The following is a 16898-nucleotide window of genomic DNA, read 5'->3' as shown; positions in this document are numbered from 1 at the left end:
GTAGCTGTAGTTTGTTAGATAATTCAGCGTGAGTGCGCTGCACTGCATTCTGCCTGAAAGCCCTACTTGACAACCTTTAATACCAGGCACTGGTGCACAAGACAACAATTACCTTGTGGTAAAAGAAATCTAACTAATCTAACTGACTAAACATTGTCCCTGTGCCAATCCATTAGCAATCATCTCTGCAGCATTCTGCCAAAATGGAAATTGTTTTTGATTCTTTTACTTGAATTGGAATGAATTGTTCCATTGTTGCTTTGTTTGTTTATTTATTTATTTATTTATCTATCTTACAGGATCTTAAAAAACCTTTTGACAAAGCCTGGAAGGACTATGAGACTAAAGTGTAAGTTGCCTTATTTTACTCCTGCTCTATCAGCTCTCATTAAACCTAAGAGCTGTGAACTCATACATACACAAGTTGTTAATCCAAATTGAGTTTGAATGCGTCAGTCAGTGAAACGTGAGGCCTGCTTCTCGTCTCTAAAGTCTTCGCTGTCTGTGAGCGTGCTCTTGAAAATGTGAATAACCAGTGGCGGCGGCGGCGCTCCTCGGCCTCCACTTCCTCTGCCCGCTAACCGTTTGCGACTGTGCATGCAAAGCATCACATGCCCTTTTTTTTTTTATAGCACTGTTGTGTACTTTACAAGCTGCAAAGGACATTCTTTACTGAAAGGGTAATCACGACTCGTCTCCGGACCGTATCTATCTGACCGCTGTCCAGAGTTTAGCCGTCTGCCATGTGACTGTTCCTGCCCGTCTCATATATTTTTTTACTCTATTGATGAGACTCTGCCATCAATAGAGTTTTGGTTTTGTTTCCTTATTGGGCGACTACCCAAACACTCCGACGCCCACCTGCGCTCTCCTCCGACCGCCTCAGATCTCTCTGCTGTCACATTTAAAGGCACAGAAAGAGAAAGTGAAAAAAACATAAAGTCTAGCAAGCAGTTCTTTCATTCAGTCGTCTGGGAGGAAAGGAAGATCAGGCCTTAGAATTTGACTCCAGAACAAGCCTCAAATCTCAAAAGTCCGGCGTTTGCGTCCGGAGACGACCTCCCTGGACTGAATTCTCAGCTCGACGCTCCAGTGAACGGGCGACTGCTTGGCCGAGTATGTGTGTCTCTCTAGTAGCTGCAGCCCCGATGACGCCGTCACAGCTGACGATTCATGTGCTGACATAAAGACCAGCAGTTGTCTCAGCTCAGCGCAGAAAGATTAACACCCAAGTATGAAGATTAAGTCCTAAATACCCCTTACGGTTGTATGTTTTTTCTCCATGTTTCTTATCATTTAGTTTTATAGTTAAGAAGCCTAATTGAAAAGGAGTTCTTTTTTTTAACCGTCTCTTTTTTTTCTGCTGTTTTTGTTAATAGCATGTTAAAATACGCAACAAAAAAAACAACAACTTTGGCACCAATGTTTTTTCAACACTGTTCAGGCACCTCCAGAAAGTTACTTATGGTGTCGCTTGTTCAAAATCAAACTCATTGTTGGCGTTCTCGTCAGTGTGAACACGTTAACTTGTGCACTCCGCTCTACTTATTAGGTTGTTGTTATTTTTCTGATTCAGAAAAACATAAACATAAAGTGCCCTTCCAAGACTAGTATAAGTAGGTGAGAGGCAAAGAAGTGAGGCTGAGTCTCGACGCACATGAAACGAGCTGAAGGACTCGCACAGCTTGCAGACCTCAACGTGGTCGTCCTGACTCGCTCAGGGTCGACGGACTGCTGCATCCTGCTGTAGGAAATATGTTGCAGATAAAAAAGAAAACATTGTCTGAAAAGAATGCCCTCTTGCATGAGTGTCCAACCCCCTTCCAACCTTTGACCTCCAACCTTGTGTCTAATGTGTCTTTCTGGTTTATTTTTGGATTTTTTTTTTTTTGATTTTTGGGGTATGACAGGGTGGAATAATCAGCCCTAAGTAATGTGCTCTTTAACCTGTATGATGACATGTCCCGTCAGCACCAAGATAGAGAAGGAGAAGAAGGAGCACGCGAGGCAGCACGGGATGATCCGTACGGAAATCAGTGGGGCAGAAATCGCTGAGGAGATGGAGAAGGAGAGGAGGTTCTTCCAGCTGCAGATGTGCGAGGTCGGTCTCGTCAAAACCAAGTGTCGCTTCTGGCAACAAACCATTGCACAGCTTTGGCGTTTCCCTCAAATTAAAGATGATGGGTTTTACTTTGAAAAGCCAGCGGCCTGGCCCTCTTCCCGTTTGACCCAAACTGACGAATGTGTCCGCAGTATCTCCTCAAAGTCAACGAGATCAAGGTCAAGAAAGGGGTGGACCTGCTGCAGAACCTCATCAAGTACTTCCACGCACAGTGCAAGTAAGACCAGATGTTTTCTTTAGGTTTCTGTTTTTCCAAACTGGGATGGGAATTGGGAACTTGTTACAATTGACAACTGGTTCGCAGAAAATACCAATCGGTGTTGGTAAAATCTTCTCATCTCTGCTATTGTTATAAAGTGTCTGTTTATTGCACCCATAGAATTTACTGCAACTCTGAGATGTCTTTCTCTGCTTCCTGTCCTTCAGTTTCTTTCAGGACGGCCTGAAAGCTGTTGAAAACTTGAAGCCTTCCATCGAGAAGCTGGCCACAGATCTCCACACGGTGAGGGGGGAATAAAAAGTCTCTTTGTCTCGTTTTTTGTTTGTTTTTTTTGTTTTACGAGCATCAGATGCACATTATCAACTGCTTCCTCTTTTCTCTCGTGCTTCAGATAAAACAGGTCCAGGACGAGGAGAGGAAGCAGCTGACTCAGTTACGAGACGTCCTCAAGACGGCGCTACAGGTGGAGCAGAAGGAGGTAACACAAACACACGGACCCGGACACAGCAGGTTGCTATGATTGACTAACATTAAAATCAAAGACTTCAGACAGAACCTGAACAAACCTAATCGAAGATGCTTAATGCAGATCAAGATTTACACTGAGCCTTTGACATCTGACCGCAGAACATTCTAGTGCGTGGGTGTGGCCAGTGCAGCTCAAGAGGCGGAGTTTTAAATGCCACAGTAGCAGCGAATCAAGTTATCTTCCACGAGACATCAGGTTCACATAGTCGCAGTGTCGCCTCAGGGCATGGGCATTTTGGGCCAACATTTCAAAATAAAAAGAACACTGTATAATGTACACTGTAAGCATTTTATTATGAAAGTGTAGTTTCCAAATTATTTTCCTCCACATGGACCACATTGGTCGTCAATCAACATCAGTTGATTCATATTTATAATTCACTGTGTTTCCTTTTCCTGGCCGCTATGAATGGATGAGCTGTTGCTTTCACTGCCTTTCTGACTTGTTCAACTAACGCAAACCCAGTCTCACCCAAGGAATGTCCTCTTTTCCTTCTCTGCCTCCCGTCTTTTGCGAAAACAAGTCTAGGAGAGTAAGTGGAGCCGTTCGGACCAAAGACGTCAACTCTGTCCGTCTGCTTCCTGTGTCCATTGTGCTGTGTGTGTCGCTTCTTTCGTAGTTTCCGCATCAGTAGTTTGCCCGCTGTTCTTTGACAGCAGCAGATTGCCTCCGTCATGTGCACCACATACTTTCCCATTGCAAATCTTTAGTTTTTTCTTTAGTTCTTTTTTTTTTTTTTTTTTTTCTTCCCAGTCCTGTGCTTTATTTTGAAATGGCTTCTAGCTGTAATCTTGCTTTTTCAAGCTCATCCTGTGTGTGCGTGCGTGCGTGCGTGCGTGCGTGTGTGTGCGTGCGTGTTTGTGTGCGTGCGTGCGTGCGTGCGTGCGTGCGTGCGTGTGTGTGTGTTGATAACAGTGCACACAACCAGTGAAATCATCAGCGCCTTCAGAAGCCCCCCCCCCCGCCATTTCCCGTAGTGTTTCCTCTCTGGAAATGACATCACTCGTGCAAAAATCCTGCTCTTTGTTTTACCCTGGTTACACCGAGTTCAAGTCCAGAAGGGAACATACGTCCACTCTGTCAAAACTCACTCAGTGCTTTGTCTTCTATTCATCACATTCAGAGATGGCCTCCATTTTCTCATCCCCTAGTGTGTAAAATCACTCAGGCTCCCCACAAGCTATATGAATATTTTTTGTTCCTGTTGTCCGTACTGTCTGGAGCTCGCTTCAAAATTCTCAGTGGAGACGCGGAAGCGGAGCGTGAATCCCATCTATTCCAACGCTTCGGCGGCTCCCACCAGACTGCAGCGCGTTTCTAAAAAAAAAAAAAAAAAAAAAAAAACCCATCTGTGACGCTTCTGCATTTCTGATTTCTTTTTTTTTTTTCTTTTTTTTTTGTTACCCCTCCCCTCCCCCACTCCTCCTCCACGGCAGGATTCACAGGTGCGGCCGAGCACCACCTACAGCCTGCACCAGCCGCAGGGCAACAAGGAGCACGGCACCGAGCGCAGCGGCTACCTGTACAAGAAGAGCGACGGGTCGGTGCTCAGATCAATTATCACCGTCTTCAGTTTGTGTGTTTTTCCGTCTGTATTTGTGCTCGTAATTTGCCAGGTGACTTTTGTCACCCTGCAAGGCAGCTTAAAAATGATCTGAATTGCTGCAGCGTGGGCGGCGTTAATAGAACTCTCAGGTTGGTCCAGGCTTTCTCCGATTCTGATTGGCTGTTGCGACTGCCCCCCCAGTTTCCCACCTGTGTATGAAGAACTCTGATTGGTCAAATTTGAGTGAGACAGAGAAAGTTGTGGGTTTTTCATTTGTTTGTTTTTATAATTGTAGGATGTTTTCTGTCTTTTTTCCCCCCCAACGCATTAAACGTTGCTGTGGGCTCACTCGTGCTCCTCCGTGTGTGTCAGGCTGAGGAAGGTGTGGCAGAAGAGAAAGTGCACGGCGAAGAACGGGTACCTCACCATCTCGCACGGCACGGTCAGTATAACTCTGCGTTCATTTCCGTTCCGACGGACACCCGAACGCAACACTCACGTCGTTGCTCCTCTCTGCTTCCCCGCGACCACCGCCGCCGCCGCCTGCAGGCCAACCGTCCACCAGCCAAACTCAACCTGCTCACCTGCCAGGTGAAACACAACCCCGAGGAGAAGAGGAGCTTCGACCTCATATCCCGTCAGTTCAACCTTCCCTCCAGGAGTCTGTCTCTCACCGTGCTGTTGTTTTTTCATTTGTTTGTCTGTTTGTTGATTTGTTTTGGGAGTCGCAGCTCAATTTCGTTTTATCAAGTGTTTCCTGGATTTTATTTCACACTGATGATAAAGATGCCGTCAGAGCTTGAAGGGACAGTTGACTCTGAAAAGTCATTTCACCCTTTTACTAGTCACTCAAGCAAGTCAAGAATGGTGGAGGGGTGGGCATTGAAACTGGGGTGAAGTCACTGTTTTGGGTGAACTGTCCCTTTGAATGTTTTTGCAGCAGCTCTCGGCCCGGCATGCCAGTGACATGCTGTCAGTGCCAGGAGGAAGGGGGTTGGGATCGGGGCATTACATATCACTGGTGCTGGCATCCTCGCTTCCTGTTCCTCTCACTTTTTCCCCTCCATTGTGTCGTTCATTCGTGTTTCTTTCCTCTATCCAGACGACAGGACGTATCACTTTCAGGCCGAGGACGACCAGGACTGTCAGATGTGAGTGCCTCTTCCTTCCCCCGCTCTGCGTACCTTGCTGTCGAAGCACATGTGTGTGTCTGTGTGTTCAGTCCTTGGCCCAAGTGCATCCTGTTTACCACTTTCCTCAACGCGTTCCGCCTCACACCCACACCCAGCGCTCCGCTCACCTCGCCTCGGCCCTCCATCTTCGCCACCTCTAATCAAATTTCTTCCTTCCGTCTCGCTCTCTCTCTCTCTCTCTCTCTCTGTCTCCCTCTCTTTCTCCTCCTGTGCTCTCCTCCGCCCCCTCCCCCAGCTGGATCTCGGTGCTGCAGAACAGCAAGGAGGAGGCGCTGAACCAGGCCTTTAAGGGCGACCACCACGTCGGCGAGAACAACATAGTGCAGGAGCTGACCAAGGCCATCCTGGGGGAGGTCAAGAGGATGACGGGGAACGACGTGTGCTGCGACTGCGGCGCGCCCAGTGAGTCGCAACCGAGGGGCTAGGCCGGCCCCTTTGTGACATCACAAAGGGGAACAGTGAGGTCCCTGACACCTCCAGCCAGGGTTTCGCTCTGCCCTGTGAGACTGTCGCATTGCTTTTGGCTTCTAGATCTATCAAAGCCTCAGTTTGGGCAGGAGGTTACAACCAAGCATTTTTGCAGGAGGTTGTTATCACAGGGCTAAATATGTTGTTTTCTGCAGTTTTTTTCTGCTCCACTTTGAAAAAAGTCACATTTAAACCTGAAAATGGATTTCAAAAAAGTGCATCTGATCGCTCATGTGATTTTTGCCTTTATTTTGCCTTTCAATGTGTAAATTCTAATTTTATAATTTTGTTCTTAGACCGACTGCTTTGCAAAGGCAATTCATGTTATCATTACTATTATTATTATCGTTATCATCAGTGGAAATTTCTAGACTGTGAAGTAACTGAGTAGACGGACCATAGTCTGGAATGCCTTTGGAATCACTGATGCATTTTTTTTGCATTCAAGTTTGAACCGAAGCATGAGAGTTGAAGGGTTGCGGCTGGTAGGCCGGCTGGAAATACTGGGAGAGGATGCAGACGTCCGTGTGAAGTCTGTGTGAAATAGAGTTGCTGCGTCTGACTGCACACACATCCGCGCCCGACCTGATAACTCCTCAGCCTTCCTCTGCTTCCTCCACACATCCCTCTGCCTTCTTGTCCTCCTGACCGCTGCGTCTCTCTCTCTCTCTCTCTCTCTCTCTCTCTCTCTCTCTCTCTCTCTCTCTCTCTCTCTCTCCCCCCCCCCTACTCACCCCCAGACCCGACGTGGCTCTCCACCAACCTGGGCATCCTCACCTGCATCGAGTGTTCGGGGATCCACAGGGAGCTGGGCGTCCACTATTCCAGGATCCAGTCCCTCACCCTGGACGTACTCAGCACCTCAGAGCTCTTGGTAAACTGATCACATCACCTGCTTTTTTCCACTTTGTACACAAGCTCTGATTTATCAGTTTGTTGAAGAGGGTTAAGACTAAAGGAGCGGGCACTCGGGAATGGAAAATACAGAGGCTCGCCTCCGTTCCGTCCTCCTCTGCTCCCAGTTTGGCGTAGAGATGAATCCCCTCGTCGGATGAAATGCCCCCATTCACCATTGTTTCCCGGGCGTCAAGGCGCCACTTGTGTACGCCGCAATCTCGAAGTCAGGCAAATTGATGAGGAAACATGATGGATATCTGCATTAGAGCGCTGGGGAATTCAATTAAAGTGGCAGCGCTACTGTTGTGATGTTAATTTTCTCCGTGCTCCACAGCTGGCCAAGAATGTGGGGAATGCAGGCTTCAATGAGATCATGGAGGCCTGTTTGAGTGCTGAGAACATGGTGAAGCCGAACCCAGCCAGTGACATGTAAGTCGTCCTTCGGGACTGACCCTCTCCGCCCACCACCTCCTCACTTTATCACGATACACCCTGACATGTTGCACTTAAAATAACTCTGCAATTAACTGTCACATCTGATGGAACTGCTACAAACTGCGAAAAAAAAAAGAAGAAGATACGTGGCAGTCCACTTCCTCTGCGCATCTGTTTGACTCATTGCATCATGACCTTAACATATTTCCCCTCAGTTCAAGGTCAGACTCTCTATTTTAAGTCGTGAGACGTGGATGTGGTGATGAATGTTTTTCCTTTAGTTTCAAATGGCCGGTCGTACCGAGGACAAGGGGAATTTTGAATGTCAGTAAAGAGGAAATCGGCAAAATCGCGGGAACCGTTATGTCATGCAACACCCCCCATGAAGCAATCAAATCCACTTTGACACTTCTGTGTACTTTTTAGCTTGTAAACCAACATTAAAGTGCACTGCAGCAGTGCGTTTCTTAGCCATAATTTGTGATCAGTTGTTCGTTTTAAAACAGACCTCTGTTGCTCACTACCGCCCTCTAATGTCTGCCCGCAGGCAGGCGAGGAAGGACTTCATCGTGGCCAAGTACACAGAGAAGCGCTTCGCCCGGAAGAAGTGTCCCGACGCGACGTCCCGGCTGCACACACTGTGCGACGCCGTCAAAGCCCGCGACATCTTCTCCCTGGTCCAGGTGTTCGCCGAGGGCGTCGACCTCATGGAGCCCATCCCTCTGGCCAACGGACACGTCAGTCACAGCCTAGCACCACTGTTAGAAAAAACCTCGGGGCTCCATCGCCGCCTCCTGTAGAACTCTGCGCTCACGTGTAGTTCTCTCATGTGGTTCAGGAACAAGGGGAGACGGCGCTTCACCTGGCGGTCAGACTGGTGGACCGGACGTCTCTTCACATCGTCGACTTCCTCACTCAGAACAGGTGAAACTTAGCCGTCAGAGTGCAGAGACACACTTTTAACTTGGGTTTTGCTTCCCAGATGGAATATTTTTGGGAAATTCACCCTGTGTGATGTCACAAAGAGCCTTGACAACCAGGCTGGTGGCCACATGGCTGCCCGGCCTGTTGGACGTCTATTTTTTTTTTTTTTTTTTGTCTCCTTCCAAACACGTGGGACGTAAAGCAAAGCATCAGTTTTAGTAGGAGTGTGAAATCCAGAGATTTGGATGAAGGCTGCAAACAGAGGGTTAAATATGATGCATTGAAGGTTTTTCTTTTGATCAACAATGCAAATTTTGCTCCACTGGAATCAGCGACGAAAAACTTCTCATTTAGTTATTGAATCCCTTTCCAATATTTATTCCAATGTATATATATGCAAGTGAAGTTCAAATACTTCGCCCTTCTGTCCCACCCTGCGTGTTTTCACACCTCGACAACACAACAGCATTTGGAATCTCACGTGTTGAGGTCGTCTCTCTTTCTCTCTGCGTGCTCGTGCCCCCCACGTGCAGTTTGAACCTGGACAAGCAGACGGTGAAAGGCAGCACGGCGCTGCACTACTGCTGCTTGACCGACAACAGCGAGTGTCTGAAGCTGCTGCTGCGGGGGAAGGCCTCCATCGACATTGGTGAGTGAAAAGCACCCGGGCTCGCTCGGTTGCCTGCGCTCACCTCCATTGTTTCCTTTTTGCATTTTAAAATGTTGAGCTTTTAATGTAAAGCATATCGAGTTGCTGCCTTGCCATGCCTTGCCTGTCCCTTTTGAACATGAGGTTTAATTATAAAGTGACATAGAAGTATTGTTTTGTATTGTTACTTGTTTTGCGTTCTTTTTTGCTGAGGTTGTTTTGAAGGTGCGCGGGGGGTAATTTCTAATTCTGCCTCCATTCTATTGTGTTGTTTTTTTTTATGATCATTAAAATTTCCAAACTAAATTAAAACTAAATGACTTTTTTCCCACGCTGGGGATTTAATATGAGGAGCGGGAAGAACCAAAAATAGGCCGTGCGTCCCGAGACTTTTTCCAATGTTTGTGTTGTTTCCGCCTGCAGCCAACGAGGCCGGAGAGACGCCGCTGGACATCGCCCGGAGGCTCAAACACCTGCAGTGCGAGGAGCTGGTGAGCTCGCCGCCTTCACCGGCGTCGGCGCAGCGTTGGCACCGAGCCCTCACTTAGTCGGGGTTTGAATTCTTTATTTGTTTGTGCGCAGCTGAACCAGGCGCTGGCGGGGAAGTTCAACGCCCACGTCCACGTGGAGTACGAGTGGTGCCTGCAGCACGAAGACCTGGACGAGAGCGACGAAGACCTGGATGAGAAGGTGAGATGAGTCTGACTAAAGGAGAGCAGATGGAAAAAGTAAATAATTCAGAATTTAATGAAGAAATCTCACCAAAGTCTTTTTTTTTTTTTTTTTCGGAGGAATTGACCTTTATAAAGAGTTGCTAATGTTTCAGTGTGACACCTGTCAGTGTGTCTGTCTGTATCACCCGAGCTGAAATTTAAGCACTCCTTCAACCAACAAACTTCTTTAGAAAGATGATATTGTCCATCGCATTTTTATTCAATCGTCTCTCTTTTATCCTTCATCCAGCCCAGCCCTCATCGCAGGGACGAGCGCCCTGTCAGCTGCTACACTCCCAGCAGCAACTCCCACCTCCAGGCCGGTCCGGGTCCTGGTCCGGGCTCGGCCAAGGACAAGCAGCGGGGCTACTTGCCCAACATGGTCAACAACGAGACGTACGGCACCATCCTGAGCAGCAGCGCCAACAGCAGCAGTTCGCAGCAGCCTGGCACCACCTCTGCACCGCCTCTCCCACCCAGGAACCTGGGTAAGCAGGGGTGGTGGGGGAGGGGGGCTGGCTGGCTGTCATCACCTCTGTGACCTGCTCCGTGACCTGCTTTCTCTCCAAAGGGAGAGATTATTTATAAAGTGGCCTGAATCTTGCTTCAGATTTGCAGGAAAACGTCTTGACATAAGTTCTGTCAAACTGGCTTCTGATTCAGTGTTAAAGGCCCCACTGGACTTAATTATGACCACAACTCTATAGATTTGCATATTTAGCCCTCTGTTTACAGCCTCCTGCGTTAAAATGCTTAGTTTTAGCTTTTGGCTGAGGTTTTATTATTATGAACTGATCTCACAAATGTTTCGAAGATGATGAAAAGAAGGCAGAGGGGCGGAGCCAACTGCCAGGAAGTGCCCTTTGTGACATCACAAAGATGATTTCTGGATCTATGTGTTTAGGACTGCTGTACAGTAAAGGTGTGGGGAATTTTCTGTCAGGCCACAGCAGGTCTGTCTGGGCAAACTTTTTGACTGTGGGCCCACAGTGCGTTCTAAAATTTGACAGAGAGGCCTTTAAATATGTATGAGGGATAACATATCATGTAGCTTTAATGTCAATTGAAAATTCACCAAAGCAAAGTTACAACAAAATCAGTATCTTTCAAGCCCCATGGTGTTTCGCTCTTTATTGAAAACGCTGAAGAAATGGATGAAATTCAAATATTTTATGACTTACTGACTATTAAAATAATCTCTTAAAATAATGTTTGGCGGGCCGGATTAAAAAGCTAAACTAGCCTCAAGTGGGCCCCGGGCCATAGTTTGCCCACACCGGGCCTATAGAGACTTAATCATCAGTAAATATTGGGAAAGTGTTAGAAATGCTGGATCCGCAGCTTCAGTCCCACATAAGGACCCTCTGGCTGCCGGAGATTATGGTTCGGTTGGAGATGGAAAGTTTCTGCCCTTTTCACGCTGAAAAGTGCACTTTTAAAAATTTAAAGGGCATTTTGGGTTTTTTTTTATGCCGAAAAGAAAAAAGAAGCGACTGGGATTGCAACTTCAGTGGTGTTAAAAAGTGGCTGCGGGAATGTCTCATATTTCTAATTAACTTTGGCGACCTTTGCTGATATAAAATGTTGGCGGCTAAAATAGAAACGGACGCCGCATGACTCCGCCCCTCGTCCGTCTCTCACACCCTCATTGGCCGGTTGGGTTTCCGCCAACAGAGAAGAGACGAGCGGCTGTGCGGAGTCGCCCGCCCCCCCGACATTCTGCACATTCCCTCCTCACAATAACCTTTTAATTCCCCTCAGCGGTGTTTTTATTTTTTCTCTCTCTCTCTCTCTCTCGTCTTAATTCCCTTCTTCCTCTTCTCCGTCTGCGCCCTTCCTCACAGTCCAGCTGTCCAGCCTGGGGGGCAGCGGCCAGTCCCCGGCGTCCAGCGGCTGGAAGCCCGCTCCCATGGACCTGATGGGCAGGCAGAGGTCGTCCTCGGACCCCCCCAACATGCACCCTCCGGTCCCGCCCATGAGACTGGTTTCAACCGGAGGTGCGGACGCAAAAATATCCCAGAATTCCACCTTGACCTGAGAGACTTCATTAGCCTTAGTTCGATGGTCTTTACATGTGGATAAAACACATGAAAATATACGGAGAAGACGTTGAAGTCGGAGTGAGAGGAAGTCCTCAGAGCAGACTGAACTGAAGTGAATCACACAGCAGACTGAAAGAACAAAGATCCTCGTTGGATGTCTCCCACTGTTGCTTAGCCTTGTGCACTTTTTCTAATATTGTCTTTTGTTGTGTTAAATATATAAGATTGTCGGCATTTTTCTTTCGTAATAGAGACACAAAATATGTGTGTTTCTGTTATAGAAGACAAATGCTCACAATTGCGTCTTTACCGTTGGTTCATTCATTTGATATTTTGTCCGCTAAATGCTTTCAGCACAGATTGTTGTTGAAATTGCCTCTCGATGTGAAACCTTTGACTCTACGTTCTTCTCCTTCTGTTTCACATCCCAAAACCTGCTTGCTCCATACCTCCATATGTGTGCGGTTAACTGCTCCCCACTGTGTGTGTGTTTGTGTGTGTGGCAGGTCTGGGAGCTGCTCCTCTGGCCAAGATGGAGGCCCTGAACATCCAATCCAAGCTGGCATCCCGGGTGGCGCCGCCCAAGTCTCCCGCAGGGTGAGGACGACGGCGGCGTCTCGACACGTCGGAGCGCGCACATCGCAACACGCCCGTCCACGTCGCTGCCGCTTTTCGTCGGCTTCGCTCAAATAAAGCCACCCCCCCGTCACCACCGTGACTGCCTGTGTGGCAGCTGCGTCTCTCCAAAAGCCCCGGCGCTGTAATCCTTCGCCCGGGGACGAGCGAAGCGACGCGTCGGCTTTTTAGCTGCTTCATTAGCTTCCAGCCGTCTGCGCTGCGGCGAGCCAGAGGAGCAGTAACTCTCCTCCGCAGTCGGGCCCCCTTTTCTGTCTTTTCAGCTCCCACGGGGGCGGGGGGGCGAAAGGGGGTGTTGTGATAAATCTGGAGCTGCTGGGAGTGTTGAGAATTTCCTTCCTCTTTTATCTTTGTGTGTGTGTGACATACAGCAACGACAAAAGCTTCAGCCGAGCGCCTCTGAACCGAACCCAGTCCGTCGAGAGAGCCGGTGAGTGTCCCCTCCTGTCAGAACCCGTTTCCATGCGACGGCCGCATTGTTGCTGTAGTTGATGTTGTTGTTGTTGTCATTGTGACGTAACTTCCTCTTCCTGTTCCAGCGAAGGAAGTTCCCGGTTGCCCTCAGAACTCCATCGGTCAGAACCTGCCACCAGCGCCAATGCCCAGGAAGAGCTACCAAGTGAGTCCTTCCTCCTCCTCCTCCTCCTCCTCTTCTTACTCCTCTTCCAACTTCTCTTCCACTTCCTTCTCTTTCTACCTCTCCTTCTCTTCCTCCACCTCCTCCTCTTTCAACTTTTCTTCCTTCTCCTCCTCCTCTTTCAACTTCTCCTCATTTCCCTCTTCCTCCTCCTCCTCTTCTCATTTAGACACTGTTGTTCTCAGTCATTCTCTGAAATCTAATGGGAACGTCCCCTGCAAGCTTCCCCATTTCATTTTCATTTTTGTCTCCTTCTGCCAAGAAAGCGTTTAAGGCCCCCGCATTGCCAAAGACCCGCTTCCCCAGCGTTTTTAACTGGAAATTTGTGTCAGAATCCAGGCCGCAAATTTCTCAGTAAAACAAAAAGAATTCACTTTCATTTTCTCCGTGTGTTTCCAGTTTTCAGAAACTGCTGGTTTCTGAAAACCAGCAGTTTTCTGGAGATCAATGGAGTTTCCAGGGTAATTGATCACACAGAATGTGCTCCACCGGAGTCCAGGAAACACAAAGAGCGATTTGGTGTAATATGGGGCCTCTACGACACAATTACATTTACATTGAATGTGTAAACCAAGTTGTACGACGCACAGAGCGAATTGAATCAGTAGTGTTCTGAACGGGCCGTGTGCCTGATTCTCATTCTGCCGGCTGATAGGGGAGTTCATTTACAGGATGTGAATAGCTTTTTTTCGCCGTCTGGATTTCATATACCGAGATAAGAAATGATCTCACGGAGCGCCGCTGTCTACGCAGGGAGACAAAATCAGCTCCAAAAATGGACTCGGCAACGGGAAACACTTTCAGAATCAAGTCGACTTTGTTCGACGCTTGCCGTCCCGTCTTTTCGGCGAAACCAACAGAACCCAGTTTGTGTGTTTCGTCCCTCAGAAGCAGCGGCCCAAGCGAGTGAAAGCCATCTACAACTGCGTGGCCGACAACCCGGACGAGCTGACCTTCTCCGAGGGCGAGGTGATCGTGGTGGACGGCGAGGAGGACCAGGAGTGGTGGGTCAGTATCTCCGCCACGCTGCTAGTCCAGCTCACGTCCTCGAGCGAGCCTCCTCGTGTCAGCGGCCACCGGCTGGGTCTCGTTGCTCTGCAGAAGTGACCGTATTTAGTCGCTCACTTCCTCTCCGTCCTGGGTCACCAGCAGCAACTGATCCCTCGGCTGGAAAAAACCCACTGCTCTGTAACTGTTAGTTTTTAACGTCTTAGAACAAGATAGTTGGATGGATAGAAAAAATAGATGTACTTTATTGATCCAAAATTGGGAAACTACAGTACGATACAGTAGTAACAAAAACATTGAAATCAATCTACGCACAACAAACAGTGTGTTTTCTCACTGGGGTTTAACTCGCTTTTGGCATTTGATTTTCTAACATTCTGTGTGTGTGTGTGTGTGTGTGTGTGTGTGTGTGTGTGTGTGTTTGTCCCAATAACTCCTCCTGCTCCACCTGTGGCTCTTTGCAAACATGCAGAATCACGTCGTAGCTTCTTTATTTTCAGGTCTAGAGGCAGTTAAAGTTGACTGTTAACCACAGTCTTCCTTCCCTAACCGCCCAAGGTAATGCGTACAGTAGGAACAGATTGTAGTGAGGAGTGTTGAACCGTGGTGCAAGCCCCTCCCCAGTGTGTCTGTGTCGTTACTCTGAACCATTAGACGGTGTTTAGTCTTTAGTTTAGTTGTCGTGATGCAACCCAGAACGTCGTGATGTGGTTTACGCAGATTTTCCATCATTGAGGATAGAGCCTCTCTGCTTGGAAAGATGTTTTGATAGAAATGGGAAAACACATCAATATAGATTAAATGAGAGGTATCCAGTATCTGTCCACTTACCCTGGATAACTGATCCCAGCGGTCACAGCCACTAAATATGGGCACTTTGCTGCTCATACGAAAACAAATAATGATCAAGATAATGATCAATTCAAAAGAAATAAATTAAATAAAGAAATAAAAATATTTATAGAGTAAGAAGGAAAAACAAGATGTTTACATGTTACGAACAGTTGCATTATTTACAGTTATCTACATAATGCTGGAATACAAAATAAGGTTTCTTATTATATTTTAGTGTTTTATTATACCGTTATGAAATGTAAAGTGGTTAACAAGATGGTTTTATTGAATGCAGTTGTACAACCTGGTGGCTGCAGGGAGAAATATACTCCAGTGATTTAGTGAAAGACTGTGAGTTGCTGCTGCTGCTGCTGCTGCTGCTGCCGCCACTGCTGCTCGTCTTCAGGCGTCGTCACTGGTTTTCCTTCCTCTTTCCTCGCAGTTGGGCCACATCGAGGGCGACCCGATGAGAAGAGGAGCCTTCCCGGTCACCTTTGTCCACTTCATCGCCGAGTGACTGCGTCGGGGACCCCGGCCCCTCCCTCCCCTTCCACCCCCCACTTCCCCCCAAGCCCCCTCCCGCTCTCCGACACCACCAATCATCAAACGCCATCGTCTCTGTGTTTTGTCACCGCTGTCGCCTGCAGATCTGAGCTCGTGTCCTGGGGCGGGACGAGAGGTGACCGACACGCAAGGCCTGCTGGGATTGTACGAGGGTTTTAAGGCTGGTTGGACTCGAAACTGACCGTCGTAGCCGACGACCTCTCAATAGAATGCACTTTTCTCGCCTTTGTCCTCGCTAGCGACCGCGCCGGCCAATAAAGTCAGAGTGTACAGTGTTCATCACATCCGTCTGCCGCGCAGCTGCAGCCGACAGACCACAAACGAGTAGAAAAGCGTTTTGTTTTTTGTTGTTTTTTTTTCTTTCTTTCTTTCCTTCCTATTGACTGGAAATGTGAACATTCCGCCTTGGTGTGTGTGTGTGAGCTTTTGTTAAAGTCTTAGCTGCTCTGTAATAGTTCTAGATGTGCAGAGGTTGTTATCCAACGGTGCTAAATCACCCGGGAAGATGCGAGAGGCAGCTCCCAGAGGGGCGGCCTTCCCGCTTCAAAGAGGGTGGGGAGAATGTAGCCGCTTCACCTCAGAGGGACCTGCTGTTTCTAGCAGGCGTGTGTAGCGACAGAGCTTTGACACCAGCCAGGTCTCCGGCGCTGCTTCAGCTCGACTTGATGAGGCCGACCGAAGACGCTGCCGCTGCCAATAATAGTCTGACGGCTGCTGCCGCCGCCACCGCCGCCTGTCAGCTGTCTTATTAGGGGAGCCAGGACGGCGTGCGACTGCACAAAATAAGACGACAGAAAAAGGAGTTTTGAGAAGGGTGGGTGGGGGAGGGGTGTAATGAAAAGGATGTAGCTCTCTGGCTTGTCTTACTTCCTCTTGACTCTTAAAAGGAAAAAAAAGAAAAAAAAAATGAATAAAAAAAACTGAGACAGGCTGATTTCCAGGAACTTTCCGATGCATTTTAAGCATGCGTCGCATTTCTGGGGCCCTATAACGTTAAAAAAACGAGTTTGTTAATAGTGTTATGGAAGACGTGTCAACCGTTCAGTGTGATTAACTCGGTTTTAGTTGCAGAGCAACTTTCTGTTTTCTCCTCTGTGTATATTGTCGATATTTAAGAATCTAACCTGAAACCTTTGTTGGTTTGTGTGACGAGCCGGAGAGGCCGGTGAACCGCGGCGCCACCCGCTCGCTACGTGAACTCACTGAAAAGAAAGAAGAAAAAAAAAAAGGAAGATCTAATAATCTATTGGTGTACATAAATAGGGTTTGTAATTTTCTTTTCTTTTTTTGTTCATATTTAAGTGTAAAGTTAAGAGAGTTAAACCTCGTCAGTACAATGTGGCGATGAGCAGTTACAGGACTGGGAGAATGAGATTTTATCCGTTTTCATTTATTGTTTGTTGGTCACTCACTGCAATGACTCGACTCTACTGTGCAAGTAAGCAGGAAAACCGGAATAATAAAAGCTGAAGTAATACAGG

At 47.8% G+C, this 16898-nt stretch overlaps 1 protein-coding gene across 2 annotated transcripts in view; it reads left to right on the top strand.

Annotated features, from left to right (window-relative positions):
• The window catches only part of asap2a (ArfGAP with SH3 domain, ankyrin repeat and PH domain 2a), a 44158-nt gene extending 27262 nt beyond the window's left edge, over nt 1-16896 (top strand). Inside the window, exons 5-28 of one of the 2 annotated variants that reach the window (XM_076017893.1) lie at nt 300-349; nt 1972-2101; nt 2254-2339; nt 2549-2624; nt 2734-2820; nt 4308-4411; nt 4790-4859; nt 4967-5054; nt 5520-5568; nt 5846-6012; nt 6819-6952; nt 7310-7404; nt 7958-8147; nt 8249-8334; nt 8868-8983; nt 9407-9474; nt 9566-9673; nt 9947-10184; nt 11541-11693; nt 12245-12335; nt 12746-12804; nt 12914-12993; nt 13900-14019; nt 15296-16896. In XM_076017893.1, coding sequence (XP_075874008.1) covers nt 300-349; nt 1972-2101; nt 2254-2339; nt 2549-2624; nt 2734-2820; nt 4308-4411; nt 4790-4859; nt 4967-5054; nt 5520-5568; nt 5846-6012; nt 6819-6952; nt 7310-7404; nt 7958-8147; nt 8249-8334; nt 8868-8983; nt 9407-9474; nt 9566-9673; nt 9947-10184; nt 11541-11693; nt 12245-12335; nt 12746-12804; nt 12914-12993; nt 13900-14019; nt 15296-15370 — 2520 coding nt within the window. In that variant the 3' untranslated portion in view covers nt 15371-16896. Of the gene's footprint in view, nt 1-299; nt 350-1971; nt 2102-2253; nt 2340-2548; nt 2625-2733; nt 2821-4307; nt 4412-4789; nt 4860-4966; nt 5055-5519; nt 5569-5845; nt 6013-6818; nt 6953-7309; nt 7405-7957; nt 8148-8248; nt 8335-8867; nt 8984-9406; nt 9475-9565; nt 9674-9946; nt 10185-11540; nt 11694-12244; nt 12336-12745; nt 12805-12913; nt 12994-13878; nt 14020-15295 lie in introns of both variants that reach the window. The other variant, XM_076017892.1, reaches the window with a different exon arrangement.
• Nucleotides 16897-16898: the final 2 nt, after the last annotated feature.

The sequence above is a fragment of the Nelusetta ayraudi genome, unplaced genomic scaffold, assembly GCF_046127955.1.
Source record: "Nelusetta ayraudi isolate G7.1 ecotype Tasmania unplaced genomic scaffold, CSIRO-AGI_Nayr_v1 ptg000007l, whole genome shotgun sequence".
In the NCBI taxonomy this organism is placed as follows: domain Eukaryota; kingdom Metazoa; phylum Chordata; class Actinopteri; order Tetraodontiformes; family Monacanthidae; genus Nelusetta; species Nelusetta ayraudi.
The sequence above is the reverse complement of the archived record's forward strand: the minus strand, read 5'-3'. Positions and strand labels throughout refer to the sequence as shown.